General features: G+C 44.4%; 4 protein-coding genes across 4 annotated transcripts; 2 read left to right on the forward strand and 2 right to left on the reverse strand.

Annotated features, from left to right (window-relative positions):
• Positions 1-445: 445 nt before the first annotated feature.
• On the forward strand, positions 446-2,259 carry PtA15_4A267 (uncharacterized protein; the record flags this gene model as incomplete). The annotated part of the gene is made up of 6 exons (XM_053168133.1): positions 446-565; positions 633-1,007; positions 1,115-1,174; positions 1,266-1,408; positions 1,487-1,846; positions 1,920-2,259. 6 exons carry the CDS (start codon positions 446-448, stop codon positions 2,257-2,259), a joined length of 1,398 nt encoding a protein of 465 aa, XP_053019373.1.
• Positions 2,260-6,342: 4,083 nt separating this feature from the next.
• Positions 6,343-8,136, reverse strand: PtA15_4A268 (uncharacterized protein; the record flags this gene model as incomplete). The annotated part of the gene is made up of 5 exons (XM_053168134.1): positions 6,343-6,472; positions 6,558-6,804; positions 6,958-7,381; positions 7,512-7,823; positions 7,903-8,136. The coding sequence occupies 5 exons, from the start codon at positions 8,134-8,136 to the stop codon at positions 6,343-6,345; spliced, it is 1,347 nt and encodes a 448-aa protein (XP_053019374.1).
• Positions 8,137-8,327: 191 nt separating this feature from the next.
• On the forward strand, positions 8,328-11,513 carry PtA15_4A269 (uncharacterized protein; the record flags this gene model as incomplete). Its single annotated transcript, XM_053168135.1, has 15 exons — positions 8,328-8,383; positions 8,457-8,581; positions 8,675-8,819; positions 8,942-9,015; positions 9,079-9,149; positions 9,230-9,307; positions 9,399-9,500; positions 9,624-9,856; positions 9,930-10,014; positions 10,095-10,243; positions 10,305-10,599; positions 10,694-10,825; positions 10,943-11,014; positions 11,088-11,212; positions 11,315-11,513. 15 exons carry the CDS (start codon positions 8,328-8,330, stop codon positions 11,511-11,513), a joined length of 1,941 nt encoding a protein of 646 aa, XP_053019375.1.
• A 913-nt stretch (positions 11,514-12,426) lies between these two features.
• PtA15_4A270 (uncharacterized protein) lies at positions 12,427-13,771 on the reverse strand (the record flags this gene model as incomplete). Its single annotated transcript, XM_053168137.1, has 4 exons — positions 12,427-12,832; positions 12,951-13,220; positions 13,397-13,521; positions 13,634-13,771. 4 exons carry the CDS (start codon positions 13,769-13,771, stop codon positions 12,427-12,429), a joined length of 939 nt encoding a protein of 312 aa, XP_053019376.1.
• Positions 13,772-14,195: the final 424 nt, after the last annotated feature.

Below are 14,195 nucleotides of genomic sequence, written 5' to 3' on the forward strand. Positions count from 1 at the left end.
TCCTCAGCGCTACTTTGGATGGGCACATCCAAGAATTAATGAAAGCAAATTGCCCCATCCAATCTATAATCGCTATTGTACTTAACATTAGGAGATAGGCGATCGATTCTGAAGATTGCCAGACAAGATAAGGAAGCCTTCATCTTTCACTTGCCTCAACAAGAACGCATGGCAAGTTCCTCCGAAGTACAGCGCTTTGCACATCTTGAGCCTGTTTCTTGTGTGCGCTCCACTCTCTCACGACATTGTCATGTTTGCTCGAAAGTTGCCTGTCGGCACATTGGCAGCCCTATGACTTGATCCTGATCCATCGATCATAGGTCTCCCTGCGTGTAAGTCATTGCTTTTTCGAGGGGGTATATATAAGGACACAGCAAGACTGACCCCATCGCCCACTTGGTTCTGCCTCTTCTTGACTTTTTTCAAGCGTCGGATCTACACCGAAATGAACCGGAGCACTCCAAAGAACGCCGGCCTCTTCCCTCTGTTTCTCGCCGCCCAGCTCGTTGCCGGTCACAATGGTCATTCCTCAGAGCCACCAACCCCACCGGGAAGTCTGCCGATAGTAAGCGGTTCGATCATTCGAGAAGCCACAACAGGGAAGCTAATTGGGGAACTTTCATTTTCAACAGAGGCCCCCAGCGCTAGTGGTCGTCCACATCTTTCTTCAGCTGCTCACATGGGGGTTTCTCCTGCCCATCGGCGTCATCCTCGGCCTTGCACGCTCCCGGCTCCATGCGCCCGTCCAGGCTATTGCAGGCCTGCTCCTCTCCCTCCCCGCAACGACGCTCCCTCATCTGGCCGCACGCCATCCTTACCCACCCACCCTACACGCCACCCTCGGTTCCGCCCTCTTCTTGCTCTTGCTCGCTCAGATCATTCAAGGCTTGTTCCTCAAATCTCATCGACTCGAACCTTCCACTTTCAGATCCACTATCCAACTCACTCATTCGATCATCGGTAAATCTTTCTTTCTTCTCTCTTGGATACAGATCTTACTCGGTGTTGTGGGCCTCCTTTTCCTTGTCACCATCCTCTCGCTCGTCCTCTCCAAAACAAATCCCAGACTCTGAGGCTTATTTTTATTTCCTAATCTTTTTGGGTATTGCGTTAGGTGGCTAGCTTAAGCTTTTGCTACGGCGATCATCTGGGACAATGTATAGCACATATGATTGTAAGTGTCTGGATCTTCTTGTCAAGTATGTCTTATGTTTTTGTTTGGAGACCGCTCATCTTTCTTGCGTGCATGAATATATTATTGGTAGATGGGATCAGCTTTTGTCGGCTATGGCGTCGTAATGCTCAGCATGTTGGAGTTTGGAAGACCCTGGTTACGGTTCCGTAAGATCAGTCAAGAGTATTTGGATTGCTGTGTGATTACGGCTTGGGGAGTCGTGAATACGTTCACGTAAGAGCAATCTTCATGCTATTGCGATTTTTGCGAAACAATTGTTTGCTAACTGACAAGGAAAGAAACAATCCATAGGGAACATGGTGTATTCTTTTCGGCGGGGCCACATTGGTCACACAAAGACCTGCAGCATACATTTCTGGGAGTGATTTGGGCAAGTGCGGGCGGGCTAGGGATCTATCTATCACGGGGCGGCCGACGCTCGGTGATCTCTGGGCTAGTGATCATCATCACCGGCTGGGCGTTCCAGTCGCACCAGCAATCGCTGGAGCTCTCCACCCGGGTCCATGGCGCCTTCGGGGTCACCCTAATGGCTGCCGGACTCGTTAAGATCATCACCGTCGTCCGGCACTCTTCATCCGTCCCCAATGCCCAGCCTGAGCCCGGACTAGACGCGCTTGATCATCTCACGCCGCTCCTCCTGACCATCAGCGGGTACGTCCACTCTGCGAAAAAAACATGGTCTTTTCAAAACATGATCAGTTGACGTTTGATTTGGCTTTTCAAGGGTCATGTTCATGTCAGCCACAGAGGAACAACTGATTTTGATCTCTCGGATTGGCGTCGACCATGCGACCTATGTTCTCGGCCAAGTGTCGATCGGTTGTCTACTTTATCTGTACATCAACCTGCTCATCCACTTCTACCGACGATTTACCAGCGCCAAGTCGTCCATCTTGGACCCAGCCCACGCCCAGCTCGTTGGTGGTCCGGTCAGTCATAAACAGGCTTCTCTCGACGGTCAGTATGAGCGTCTGTCAATGGAAAACTTGCTCTCTCGTCAGCTAGAACGCCCCCATCGGGAATCATCATCTTCTTCCTTCGACGATAATGATGATCACATGTAATATCACTGTTACTGTTAGTCAATCATATTTTCCACCCCATCATGCTCAACGCATCCTTGCCATAGACACTGCCATCCTTCTTGTCTTAGATTATTTGCTTTGTTGTCCTTTGATTATGCACTGCACACTTGTCTGCTTTGATTGCGGCAAGACTAGATATCTTCCTCATTTTTGTTTGTCCATCTTCCTGTTTTGGTTTTCAAAGGGGGCAGGTGGCTCTGAATAAAATATTACCAAGCCTTAGGATTCCTAAAAGTATTGTGGGAAAGCTTGTGAAAGACTTTCTCTTTACACCCTCACCTTGAATACATGAAAAAACCTGTCATCATCCATACCCCCCTTTGTTGAACCTCTTGTGCAGAAGATGCTTTGTATTTGAGAGTTACAGATATTTTTTCTTGAGTTATTATGTTAAAATTTGTGAAGAACCTCTCCATCTTTTTCACAACCATCTCAATGATCAAGATAAAAGAAGCCAACTTGATAATTATGGTGTTCAAAATTGCACATGTCACGGTTTACATAAAATCATAAAGCCAATTTTGGCTGGGAGATGTGAGCATGCATAAAACTTAAAGTGTCATCTCCCAGCCAAAATTGCAGTTTATGATTTTATGTAAAAAAATCTTATGCAATTTTGAACACCATAAATGACTTACAGTTGGGACACAAGCATAACGTAAGAAAAGAAAAATTAAAGTAAACATTGTCAAACTTCCCAGACAGGAGATAAGAGCTTGAAAGGGATGCTTTATATGCTGTAAGCTAAGAGGAAAAGGTGCTAATGCTTCCCTTCTATTTAATTAAGCACAGGGAGACAATTTGATTAAGGTATAATGAAGAAAAACAGGATTGATTACTGATACTAGAACCAGAACTAATGTGAACAAGAGTTAGATACTATTTGTAGATAACAAGGTTGATGATAAGAAAAGAAAAGAAAAGAAAAAGCATACCAAAATAAGATGAAGATTTGGGTGGAAAGAGAACAGACAAACTAAAGAGTATCAGATCAAATAAGGAGAAGTAGTAGACACTGTGAGCGGAGAAAAAAAATGTTGATAAACAGTATTGTCGAGGAAGTGATTGAAGTTGGTGACATTTGAGTTTGATTGCCCCCCCCATAAAATTGGGAAAACACAATTGATGTATTTAGTGAGAGGATGGGAGCAACAAACATGATTACATATGTGGTTGATGAAGTGGCAATCTGATGTTGCTGAGGAGTGATGCAAGGAAGAAAAAGAGAAGGGGGTGTCAAATGGATATCTTGAGGAAGGGAATGATTGAATATTTTTGAAGATAGAGATCAAGTGGAGCAAAGGCCAAGAAGCAGAGGCTAAAGGGTGTTATGGGCTGTGGTGTGGGCTCTGCAGCACAGGCTTCCATGTACATAGCTTACACGTACATATCACAGATGGCACTCTCAAGGTTCAAGAGCCTGGAGATCAAATGGGATGTCTGAAATCAAAGAATTCAGCTTGCTGAATGGCTATACATTCAAAGAGCATTGAGTACCTTTGAAAATTGCAAGTTAGAAGCCCTTTTTTGGTGACCTGCATTTGGGAATGATGCAGGGAAATGTTGGATTGTTGCAAGCTGCACTTGGATACATGGCCAAATGTGGAATAGTTGGTCAGGTTGTGCAATGGCATTTGCCTGTCTCCAGGGGCAAAGGTTGTGGCACCTCCAATGTAAAAGGGAGCCAATGTTGGGGTAATAATCCAGCAAGGCCGCTGGGAGGTATTGATTGGATATGCCATGATTTTTGTTCTCCCAGACCGTGTCCATTAAAAATCCTTGAATTCTGTTCATAACGGTTTTTTGCACAGCATTTCCATTCCCTACAGTGGGGAAATGCTGCGTGAAAAAAGTTTTTTTCAGCATAATTAAGGATCTTTAATTATGATACTTACGTAAATTGCAGTTGCCCGCCATCCAACTGCACCCATAGTGTAGTGAGTAGTAGTGCATGTTGTGGTATTTATTCCTGTGTTTCTATGCAGAAAAATGTAAGAAAAATCTTTTTCTTATTTTCACATGAAAGATATTTCAAAATTAACCCCAGAAATGGAATTTCCACACAAAATCACCTGTAGTCACCCACTGGAATGACCCCTCTATCTCCACCGGTTTAGGAGTTACATGGATTTCAACCTGTCACTGGGAATTTTTCTCTTGCTTATTGTTCTTCAAGCTGAATTTGAATTACATATGCATAATGAATATGCATACTTTTGCTTTTATTTATAATACTCTGCATGGACCCATGGTTGTACCCTTTCTGTTGTAGGTAGCACCCTGTTTCTTTAGGGTAGGTCCCTTTGAGGCTGTGCTCCTGTCAAACTATATATTGTAGGGATGTGCCCCATTAGCTATTTAGCCCACCAAATCCTGTTCCCCTGGAGCTCAAATCCCTCACCCATGGGTACAAAAGGAAGCCTCTCTCCAGGCATTTGTTCTCCATACTGGCAATTTCACCCACATCACACCATATCACTCAACATCACACCAAACTATATAATACCTACAATTTTATATTATTACCCTCACAAGTGCAATACAAATTCTAACACATTTTTCTTGTCATCAATATAACAAGTGACTAGTGCCAGTACCCTGTCCTTGGTTCCAATACTGGCTGAAGCATAGTGCTCCCACACCCTTCACACCTCACCTGACGGGTTCCATCCCCACTCTTTTCATTGATAACAATACCTCACCCAACCTCAGTTCAATTCCCCCTCTTCACATCTTCATCACCAACACTGATTAATCCTCTATACATCACACATATTGATTGGACAACTTCATCCTGAACCAACCAATCCTATCACGTGATTGAAACTTGCCAAGCTTACCTTGGTGGGTCTTGTTAACTGGTAGTTAGAAAGGCAGAGCTTGCAACTCCACCATCCCCTTCTCCATTCAGCAAAAGGGTTTCACAACCACTTTTGAGTCTTACAACATGGTAATTATTGGTAGTGCATAAATATTCTAGGTATTCACAGAGTTTCATGAGGTTACAACTTATTAGATTGGTTTGAACACAAACCACAAGAATCTACAAGAAAAATCTGTTAGCACTATTTCCCTCTTCACCTGCCTTCACCCAGTTGTTCCACAAACACTTAACAAATTTTCCGTAATGGCGCTGATTTCACAGTCTCTTCTTTAGTGCTATCAAATGTTCCATATGTGGGACATATTCAAATTTCAACTTTTCTTCCCTGGAAAAAAATGATACTGATGGAATATGTATCTAAATCTGGGTTCAGCTGAAAAAGAATTGATTTCTGCAGGCATCCAAAACCCATATTTCCCTAGATTTACATATGGAGTCTTAGTTGGGGATCTCCAGGGTCCCAACCTCTTCAACTACAAGACATCCACTTTGACCCGGAGGGATTCCACTCTGTTGAGAATTCTGCAACTTTTCAAACAAATTAAGTAGATTTCAATTGAAACATTTGAGACTGGCCAGACCAAAATGAGCAGCGGTGAGGATAAAACCCTTCAAGTGCAGTGTATAGCTGCCTTGAAATCTAGTAGTCATAAATTCAGCACATAACCACCAAGCTCAAGAATATGAATTCGTTCCACAGTGATAGTGGAAAAAACTGATGGATTCTAAACTGTTTTCAATGTGTGCATGATTTCATTGTACTCTGTAACCACAATAACATGACTATATCCTTGCAAGTCTTGGCATTGCTCAGAGTCCCTCCTGCTGGGAGCTTGCTTCACTAGTTCACAGAGTAGATCTTGGGCAATTTAGCCTCCAATAGGGTTTTCCCTGCTGCTTCATCACATTTATCTCAGTTGCAACGGAAATGACATCATCAGCTCTTGCGATGGTACAATAGGATCTCCAACACCTGGGATAAATGTCCCAGACAATACATGTTGCAAGGATATAAATGGACAGTCAGGGTTAGGTATTCACACACAAATTAGTTAGTGAGATGAGAAACTCCATTCGTGTTTGGCTGGGCTTGCGCGTCGATGTTCAAGGGAAAAAACCAAGCAGGGCCTCTTGGGGGATAAATTTCACATATACTTGATGTCAACCTAAATAGACCTTTAAATAACTACAGCCCAATCACTGGGAATTTCGCCGGTTTGTCGCCCTAAGATTTCACGTTGAATAACATTCGCAAAGAGCCCCAACCCGGCAGGTCCAACTGGAACGTGTATATCTTTCCCCTTGTAACTATCCATAGGCCAAGTCACAAAAATCATGAAAAGCATTAATTTATTATGTGTGAGTGCACAATAAATCCCTAAAAACTACGCACCCGATTCGTTCAACGGATGAAACTATAGCAGCAGTCCCTGTGCCAAAAACTTCTTTGAGACGGCCCGATTGCGATCTTTCAAGCATCTCGATCATGGTGATAGGTCGCTCAGATAGTTTGAACTTCGTTGGTAGACCATCTAGACGCTGGGAACCGTCCAAGTGATTTCTGAGTAGTTCCAACACTGAACAGCGGGTCACTCCTGGCAGAATTTTATCGTCCAACGGTGGGGTTACTAGCTCTGTCACTGTGGATTACAAATATTTATGAAGCATATCAGACGACATTGATTCAAATGAGTATGTCAGCTTCATGGCGATTGGATGTAAAACCCTCTCCTGCCGCCTGCCTTTTTGTTTTATCAGTGGTAGGTCAAAGTAAAACTCAAACGGGTACTAACTTCCAGATTGATCTTCAAGAGCAACAAATAAGTTCATCGTTCCTACTTCAGTGAGGTGATCATGGTCTCCGAAAAGCCAAAGGATTTGCTCAAAGCCATCGCTGTTAGCCTCCATTTGAGGCAAAAATCCAGTTGGATAATTAGCCCCCAACTTGAAAGCACCAGAACCACCAGGCCACGCCCGACAGTACTTGGAGCTAGCGAGCAAGGAAATTGGTTTGAATCCAGTACGGTAGTATGGCCCGACGGGCGAGCAAATCACGAATAAAGTTAGTTCTGTCGGCGGCCCCACTCCTAAGCCCGCGCCTGTTCCGATTATTGTTGGGCGGATATATAATGAATGACCGGCTTCGGTCGGAACCCAATCCCCATCCAATTTGACTAATTTTTTGATCAATTCTAGCAGATGTTCTCCTTCAAAACTCTAAAAATCGAAAACAAAAAAATAACCCGACTGATTAGTGAATGGAGACCTAGGCGAATGTGAGGCAACTGGTACAGAAACTTTATATGGTGATCAAAAAAAGTTGTCCTGCAGAAAAAAGTTACAAAACTGGAAATGCCAAACGTCGAGCACTCTGATTCATTCGCTTCATGTTCATTTCAGGGCGGAAGAGACGAATCCTCCCATCACTGGACTTGTAAGCCTTCATGCCCTCGAACAAACAGGTAGCATATTGAAGTACCGATGCGGAAGGATCGATCTCTAAATTTCCATATGGCTTGATTTCGGGTGCTTTCCATCCATTCTGTCGTGTCCACTTGACTATCAACATGTGATCGGTGAACGTTTGCCCAAACTTTAGTTCTGATGCCGGTACTTTCGCTCTTGGTGTGTCAGTAGTCCTGATAGCCAGTTTAGAAACCTGATTTTTACGATAAGGGAACAAAAATAGAAATTAGCGGAGCGTATTGGAAAATGGGAATCTCGAAGAAGCAGCTCGCCTCGATATCAGTTGCACTGGCTGCTTGGGATAATTTCCGATGACAACTTGAGAGGGCATTGTTGAGCGTTGCAATGAAGATGCTGGTATCCAATGACGCACGTGAATTCCCCCTGAATAGTGATCGACTGAGACGACATATCGGCCTGGATGCTGATGAGAACATGTTGATGGTATCGAGACAAATGTTGGGACAAGAAACTCCAGTCGGGCCGAGCAGGCTTTGACCCTGCATCGGTAGCCCCCCACCCGCCCTGAAGTAGAAGTACAATATGCTTGTAAGCGGTGTGCTTCCCACCTCCAGGCTCCGGGAGCACTCGACAACACCACCACTATCATCCACAGCCAGCCCAGTACATCGATCAAGCTCAGCCTGAAACCTATCATCACAGAAACTGACTGCCACTGTCACCGTTAGAATTCAGGATGGCCCGGAGAGATATCAGGGTAGTTGTTTGTGGAGACGATGGGGTTGGAAAGAGGTGCGCTAATTGGATCTGACGCGCTTGCTTGATGTTCATGTTTTGACCCTTTGAACCCTGTTTGATTATGTAGTACGATTATTACCTCATTGATTAAAGAACGATTTTACGACTTGCCTCCGGGACTGGTCTTGCCGGAAGTCTCGATTCCACCCGAGGTGACTCCGGATATTACAACCCATCTAATCGATACATCCTGTAAATAATTCTACTTCAAAAAGATATTCCCTTATCTGAAAGCACAATTCCAACAACGAGTTTTTTCTTCCAACGCCCTCCGAACCGTTACAGCCCGGCCAGAAGACCGTTACCATTTAGAATCTGAGATCAGGAAGGCACATGTCGTGGTCATCATCTACTCCGTCGAGGCGCCTGTATCGTTTGACAGGATCACGACTTACTGGCTTCCAACTATACGATCGTTGGGTGTGAATGTGTAGGTACATGGCCAATTTCAATTCTTACGCTCCTTCACAGAGAGATTCGATTTTCTGAGGAGGCTCTTCCTGATCAACCAAACACCACCTTTTCTATATGTTTTTGGCATCGGAATTCTAGACCCGTCATACTCGTTGGTAATAAACTGGACTTGAGAGGCGGCAATGATGTCTCAAATGAGGCTTTCCAATCCGGTCAGTGCGCCCTTAACTCCCCAACAGATGGTCTCTAGCGAGCTCAACTTCGTGCTTTTCCAGAGCTGGCCCCACTGATGAGGGAATTCAAAGAAGTCGAAACATGTATAGAATGCAGTGCGCTGGCCTCAGTTGTAAGTTATTAGTTTCTGCGCATCTTTTTTTTATCTCCTTCAAATGCACTAAACAGATCATAACTCCTACTTCAAACTAGAACATCAGCGAAACCTTCTATCTTGCTCAGAATGCCGTCCTTCATCCCACCGCACCCCTTTACGACTCTCGAGAACATGTACTCGCCTCTTTCAAACTCTTCGACTTCTGGAATCCACAGTTTCCGCTGACATTTAGTTGCCTGTTTCTCCATTGAACGACTTTTCAAGATCATGAAACCTGCCTGTGTCGATGCTCTCACTCGGATATTCAAGCTGAGCGACATAAACAAAGATCAAGTATTGGACGATGAAGAATTACATGAGTTTCAGGTAAGCAGTTGGCCCAACGATCATCTAGCTCCAATTCTTGCGACTGCGATATCTGATTTACCTTTCCTTGAACAAATCATGCCCACGTGAAACAAATCAAAACCACGTGAATTACGATTTCAGAGGAAATGTTTTGGAGTGCCGCTTCAATCAAAAGAACTTACCACTATCAAAACTGATGTGCTCAAGAGAAACCCTCTATTTGTAACAGGTGAAGGTCATATCACTGAGGAAGGCTTTTTATTCCTGCATACATGTTTCATTCAAAGAGGGAGAATGGAAACCGTATGGGGCGTACTCAGAGCGTTCGGCTATGGTGATGATTTGAGTCTTCGTGAAGCATTTCTCTCTCCCAGGTTTGTATGCTGAAATACACCATCTTCTATCGAGCTCCCTTTTTGATTACTGACTCCATCGGCTTGAATTCAGATTTGATGTGCCGGCAGACTGCTCAGCCGAACTCAGCCCATCTGGCTACACTTTTTTCACAGATTTATTCGAAGCATTTGACAAGGTTGGCCGAGGTTACTTTCTCTGTTCATGTAGATTGTTTCCTATGGATTCGTACCCTTACCCCTATATTTATCATGGCAGGACTTGGATGGGGCACTCAACCTTGAAGAATTGACAAATCTTTTCAGTACATCCCCTGGTAATCCGTGGCTCAATCATGGTTTTCCCGATACCACAGTGACCAACGACGCAGGTGCTGTCACCCTGCAGGGATGGCTGGCCCAATGGAGGTAAAAGACTTTAGTTTCTCGACCATATTTTTTCTATTGATCTGAAACTTCGACACCTCAGCATGACCACTTTACTAGATCCGCGGGTGACCCTTGCTTACCTAGCCTACTTGGGGTACCCATCACCAACCACAACTGCATTGACCGTCACCAAGCCCCGCAAGGCTGAGCGGAAAAAGAAAAATAAGGTCAATCGTACGACCTATCTCATTTACGTCTTTGGAGCTGTAGGTTCCGGGAAAAGCTCTATTTGTCGCAATCTAGCAGGAAAACGTTACATGGAGGAAACTACCCATTCCGGTAGTCTTACCGTCGTCAACAGTGTTGAATACAAAGGAGCAGAAAAATATCTGGTTGTAAGTTGAGTATCATGTCTGATTGGATTCAATCACCTCGGTAAAGTAACGCTGACTGAATATCATCGTCTTACTTGGGTTGGGTTTGGAATAGGTTCAAGAATTCGCAGCCTGGGAATCTAGTCAAATTCTGAGGAATTCTAAGAAACTGGGGATGGCAGACGTTCTGGTGTTTGTCTATGACAGCTCAGATACCAATTCATTTTCCTATATCAGTAACTTAAGAGTCAGTTCAATTTTATCGAGTTGTGATGAAATGTTGATTCAAGTCCAAACCAATCAGTACCGTTGATGTGCTGTGTGTGTCAAGAAACTGATTTTTGCGTATCTCACTTTTACATAGCAACAATTCAAAGTCGACCATGTGCCCACTCTTTTTGTGGCAAGCAAGGCTGACCTGGACCTTGCCCAACAAGTTGAGTGTGATCTGGATCACCCAACAATCCACTTTCGACTCATCGTTCAGTATTGCGCTGTTTTTCTTTTAGAGACATGAAGTCCAGCCAGACGTTTATTGTCGGAAGTTGAGTTTGCGCGTCCCAGTCGCTGTCAGCATGAAGACCGATCAAAATGCCGATCTGTGGCCCATCATATGCGACATCGCGACGAACCCGTTGGTCATTTTTTGTTTCTCACTCCATCGAAAACCGCCTATGGGGCATAGGGTTGCATATTATCCAGATTTTCTCTAACTTTGAATCTACCCTATATTCAGGAACTCGTCGATACCCGGAGGGGCCGAGAAGCCGACCGATCGATTAACGCTCTATCTGTCCATCGGTGGTCTGATCGGCGCCGGCTCCGCATTGGTCTATGTGGCGTACAAACAATGGCAGAAACCTTCGGGCGGTTGGCTCTCTTGGCTGACTATTACCACCGCTACCGTCGCCGACTTACCCCGAAGAGACTTGTAAATAACTAAATAAATACAAATGCAAAGTAATTTTGCTCATTCTGCCATTTTCTTTCATTCTTTGTTTTCCCCTGCTGTATTTATTTTGAGATGCTTTTGGGAAAACAGCCGAGCACAAATTTCTCAATCTCTTTTCTCTCCGAGTTCGTGGCATGATTCCCAGTGTTCTCAGCTACACAACTTGAAATTTCGCTCGGAACATCATCGCCTGCCTTAATAGCTCAGTGGTAGAGCGTTCCACTCGTACATCTGTTGCACGTCGTCAGTACTGTTGATCATGGAAAGGTCTGGTGTTCAATCCACCATTGAGGCATCACTTTTTGGTGTGGCCGCGTCGAGCATGGCGCAGCCTGTATGCAGCAATTTTGTCTTCGGCTGTTTGTGAAGTGAGGACTTGGCTGATAACCAAAAGAACGAAGTGAGGCGTCGTACGCATGCTGTCATCAAACCCTTTTTTGTGTTCATGGAATGACGGGCATACTTTGGGAGAAAGACGAATACTTCAAATTCTCATGATTACCTATCTGGAAATTGAACTGCACGCACTTATACCACCCGTCTGCCATTGATTTTTTCCTGATTGGGAAATCCTGAGTCTCCAATTGATACTGATCAGCCGTTTTGGGGGCCCTCTGATTCTCTCTGGCTTTGCATCAACTTTAAAGATCAGCAGTGTATGTTTCTATGGATCAGTGTTCTATTGATTGCTGTTGAGGAAGGGGCCCGCCGCCCAGCTCATGTAGTGAATTGGTGTGTGCGAGCTCCAAGGGATTAAGTGGATAGGCAAACATGGGAACACAAAATGTATCTTGGATTCACAGAGAAAATGAAAAGAAAATGTTCCCAGTGACATGCTAAATAGGGATGCGTAGCAGAAGAAAAGACGACAAAAGGACAGCAGTTCAAGTTGCCGATTAATCACTTGAAGGGGTGGTGAGCTGCAACCAGGATTGTTTGTCGACAGCAAAGCCCGAAAGAAATTCGATCTCGACCGGATTCAAGTTTTTCCTCGAAGGACCGTCTCCCAGGATGATTAATGAATGCAAGGGTCCTCCGAATTGTTCGGGCTCCAACTTCGCGAGTTCCGACATAGTACCGACCAAGAATTTTTCTGTTTTGGAGGTGACTCTGCATGCTGCTATACATAAGATCTGGTCAGGATCGGTCAATCTGTTTATGTATTTCTCTTCTGTCTGCTCCTCTTCCTCTTCTCCGGTCAGGCTTTCATCTGCTTGCTTCAACTCTTCCATGATCGATAATATTTGTTCGATTGCCGTGGTGATGGTCATGTACCGGGGTTTTTCATAAATCTTGCGACCCCTGGGATTTTGATAATGAAGAGAAAGCAAGAATCAGTTTTAGAGCTCTAACTCAGAATTATTTGAAGAAGCTTTGGTTGAAAAGATGAGTTGTTGGTCGAGAAAAATAAGTCACTAACCTAGCCAAATTTTCATCGGATTGCTCTTTGACCTTGATATCGAGAAGACACAATGTATGTAGACCTATGCTGAAGTTTTGGTTGATTTTCTTGAACCAGCTTTGAGGTCTCCAATTCGCATTAAAGAAGGGGATCGAAACCGTTTGGCCGAAGTGGTATAGGTTGATTCCGATCGATCCGATCGCATTCAGAATAGATACGTTATGTATGACTCGGTATTTGATTCCCTTTTTCGTGCATCTCAATAGTAAATCTGCATGCGTGGTTGCTCTTTTTTTGCGTGGAACGAGTATATTTCGTGCAACGAGTATAGTTGGAAAACAAAGCAGCTGGATGTTAACTCTGTCGGCTGATCGCAAGCCGTCCCCGGTCGAGGCCATGCATTTTTCGGTTTTGAAGGAATGTTTGAAAAGCGATGGCCTGTAATTCGGCGAAGAAACCCTCACCCGAATGGATCACCCACAACCAAGAGAGAAACATCTTCCGCGGCGGCCTCGTCCAAAATTTCGTCTGATCGAGTTTCGATGAAGTCCCGATCGGCTAAGATGATATCCGTACCATAAAGGGCTTGCTACACCGAAGATGAAAAATTTAACCCCCCGCCCGATCCACATAAACAAGAGCGGAAGAAGAAGAAAAATATATGCAAATCAAAAGAAGGAGTGTACAGAAGACTAGCTCACCAAATCTTCTACTTGTGAATCAATCAATACGCTGGTATAACCTTCCAAGTAAACCTTCTTACTATCTTTGATCGTTTTTAGTCCGCTGAGAGTGATATCCTCAGGTGAGGACATCCCGATGCCAATGAGATAGAACATTTTTTTTTCTCTGTAGGGATATCGGAATGTGGGTGTTGCAAACGTAAAACACTATACCCATGGGCCATGACCCCTTTTGTGGTTACATCTGATTCCTCGAACTACACAGGTTCCCTCTTCCGGGTCTGCCTGTCTCCGCCAGGACCAGGGCGCCTATGTAAATACAATTCAGAATTGTCCTTTGGCAGCACATTTCTAATATCACCATCGCTTCTGCCAGTGACTGGTCTTCCGATAGCTTCCGATCTGCCTGCTTGACGAATATCCAATTTATTTGGTCCCTAACCATCAGACTTCAACCAATCACCATTCACCATTCACACCACCAGAATCTCTCTGACCTGATATCCAGTAAACAAAGGGAGTATCGATTGAGTTGATATCGTCGGAGGCCGCCAGTTGATCAAAGAAGGAGGGGATCATG

The sequence above is a fragment of the Puccinia triticina genome, chromosome 4A (genome assembly GCF_026914185.1).
Source record: "Puccinia triticina chromosome 4A, complete sequence".
Lineage (NCBI taxonomy): Eukaryota > Fungi > Basidiomycota > Pucciniomycetes > Pucciniales > Pucciniaceae > Puccinia > Puccinia triticina.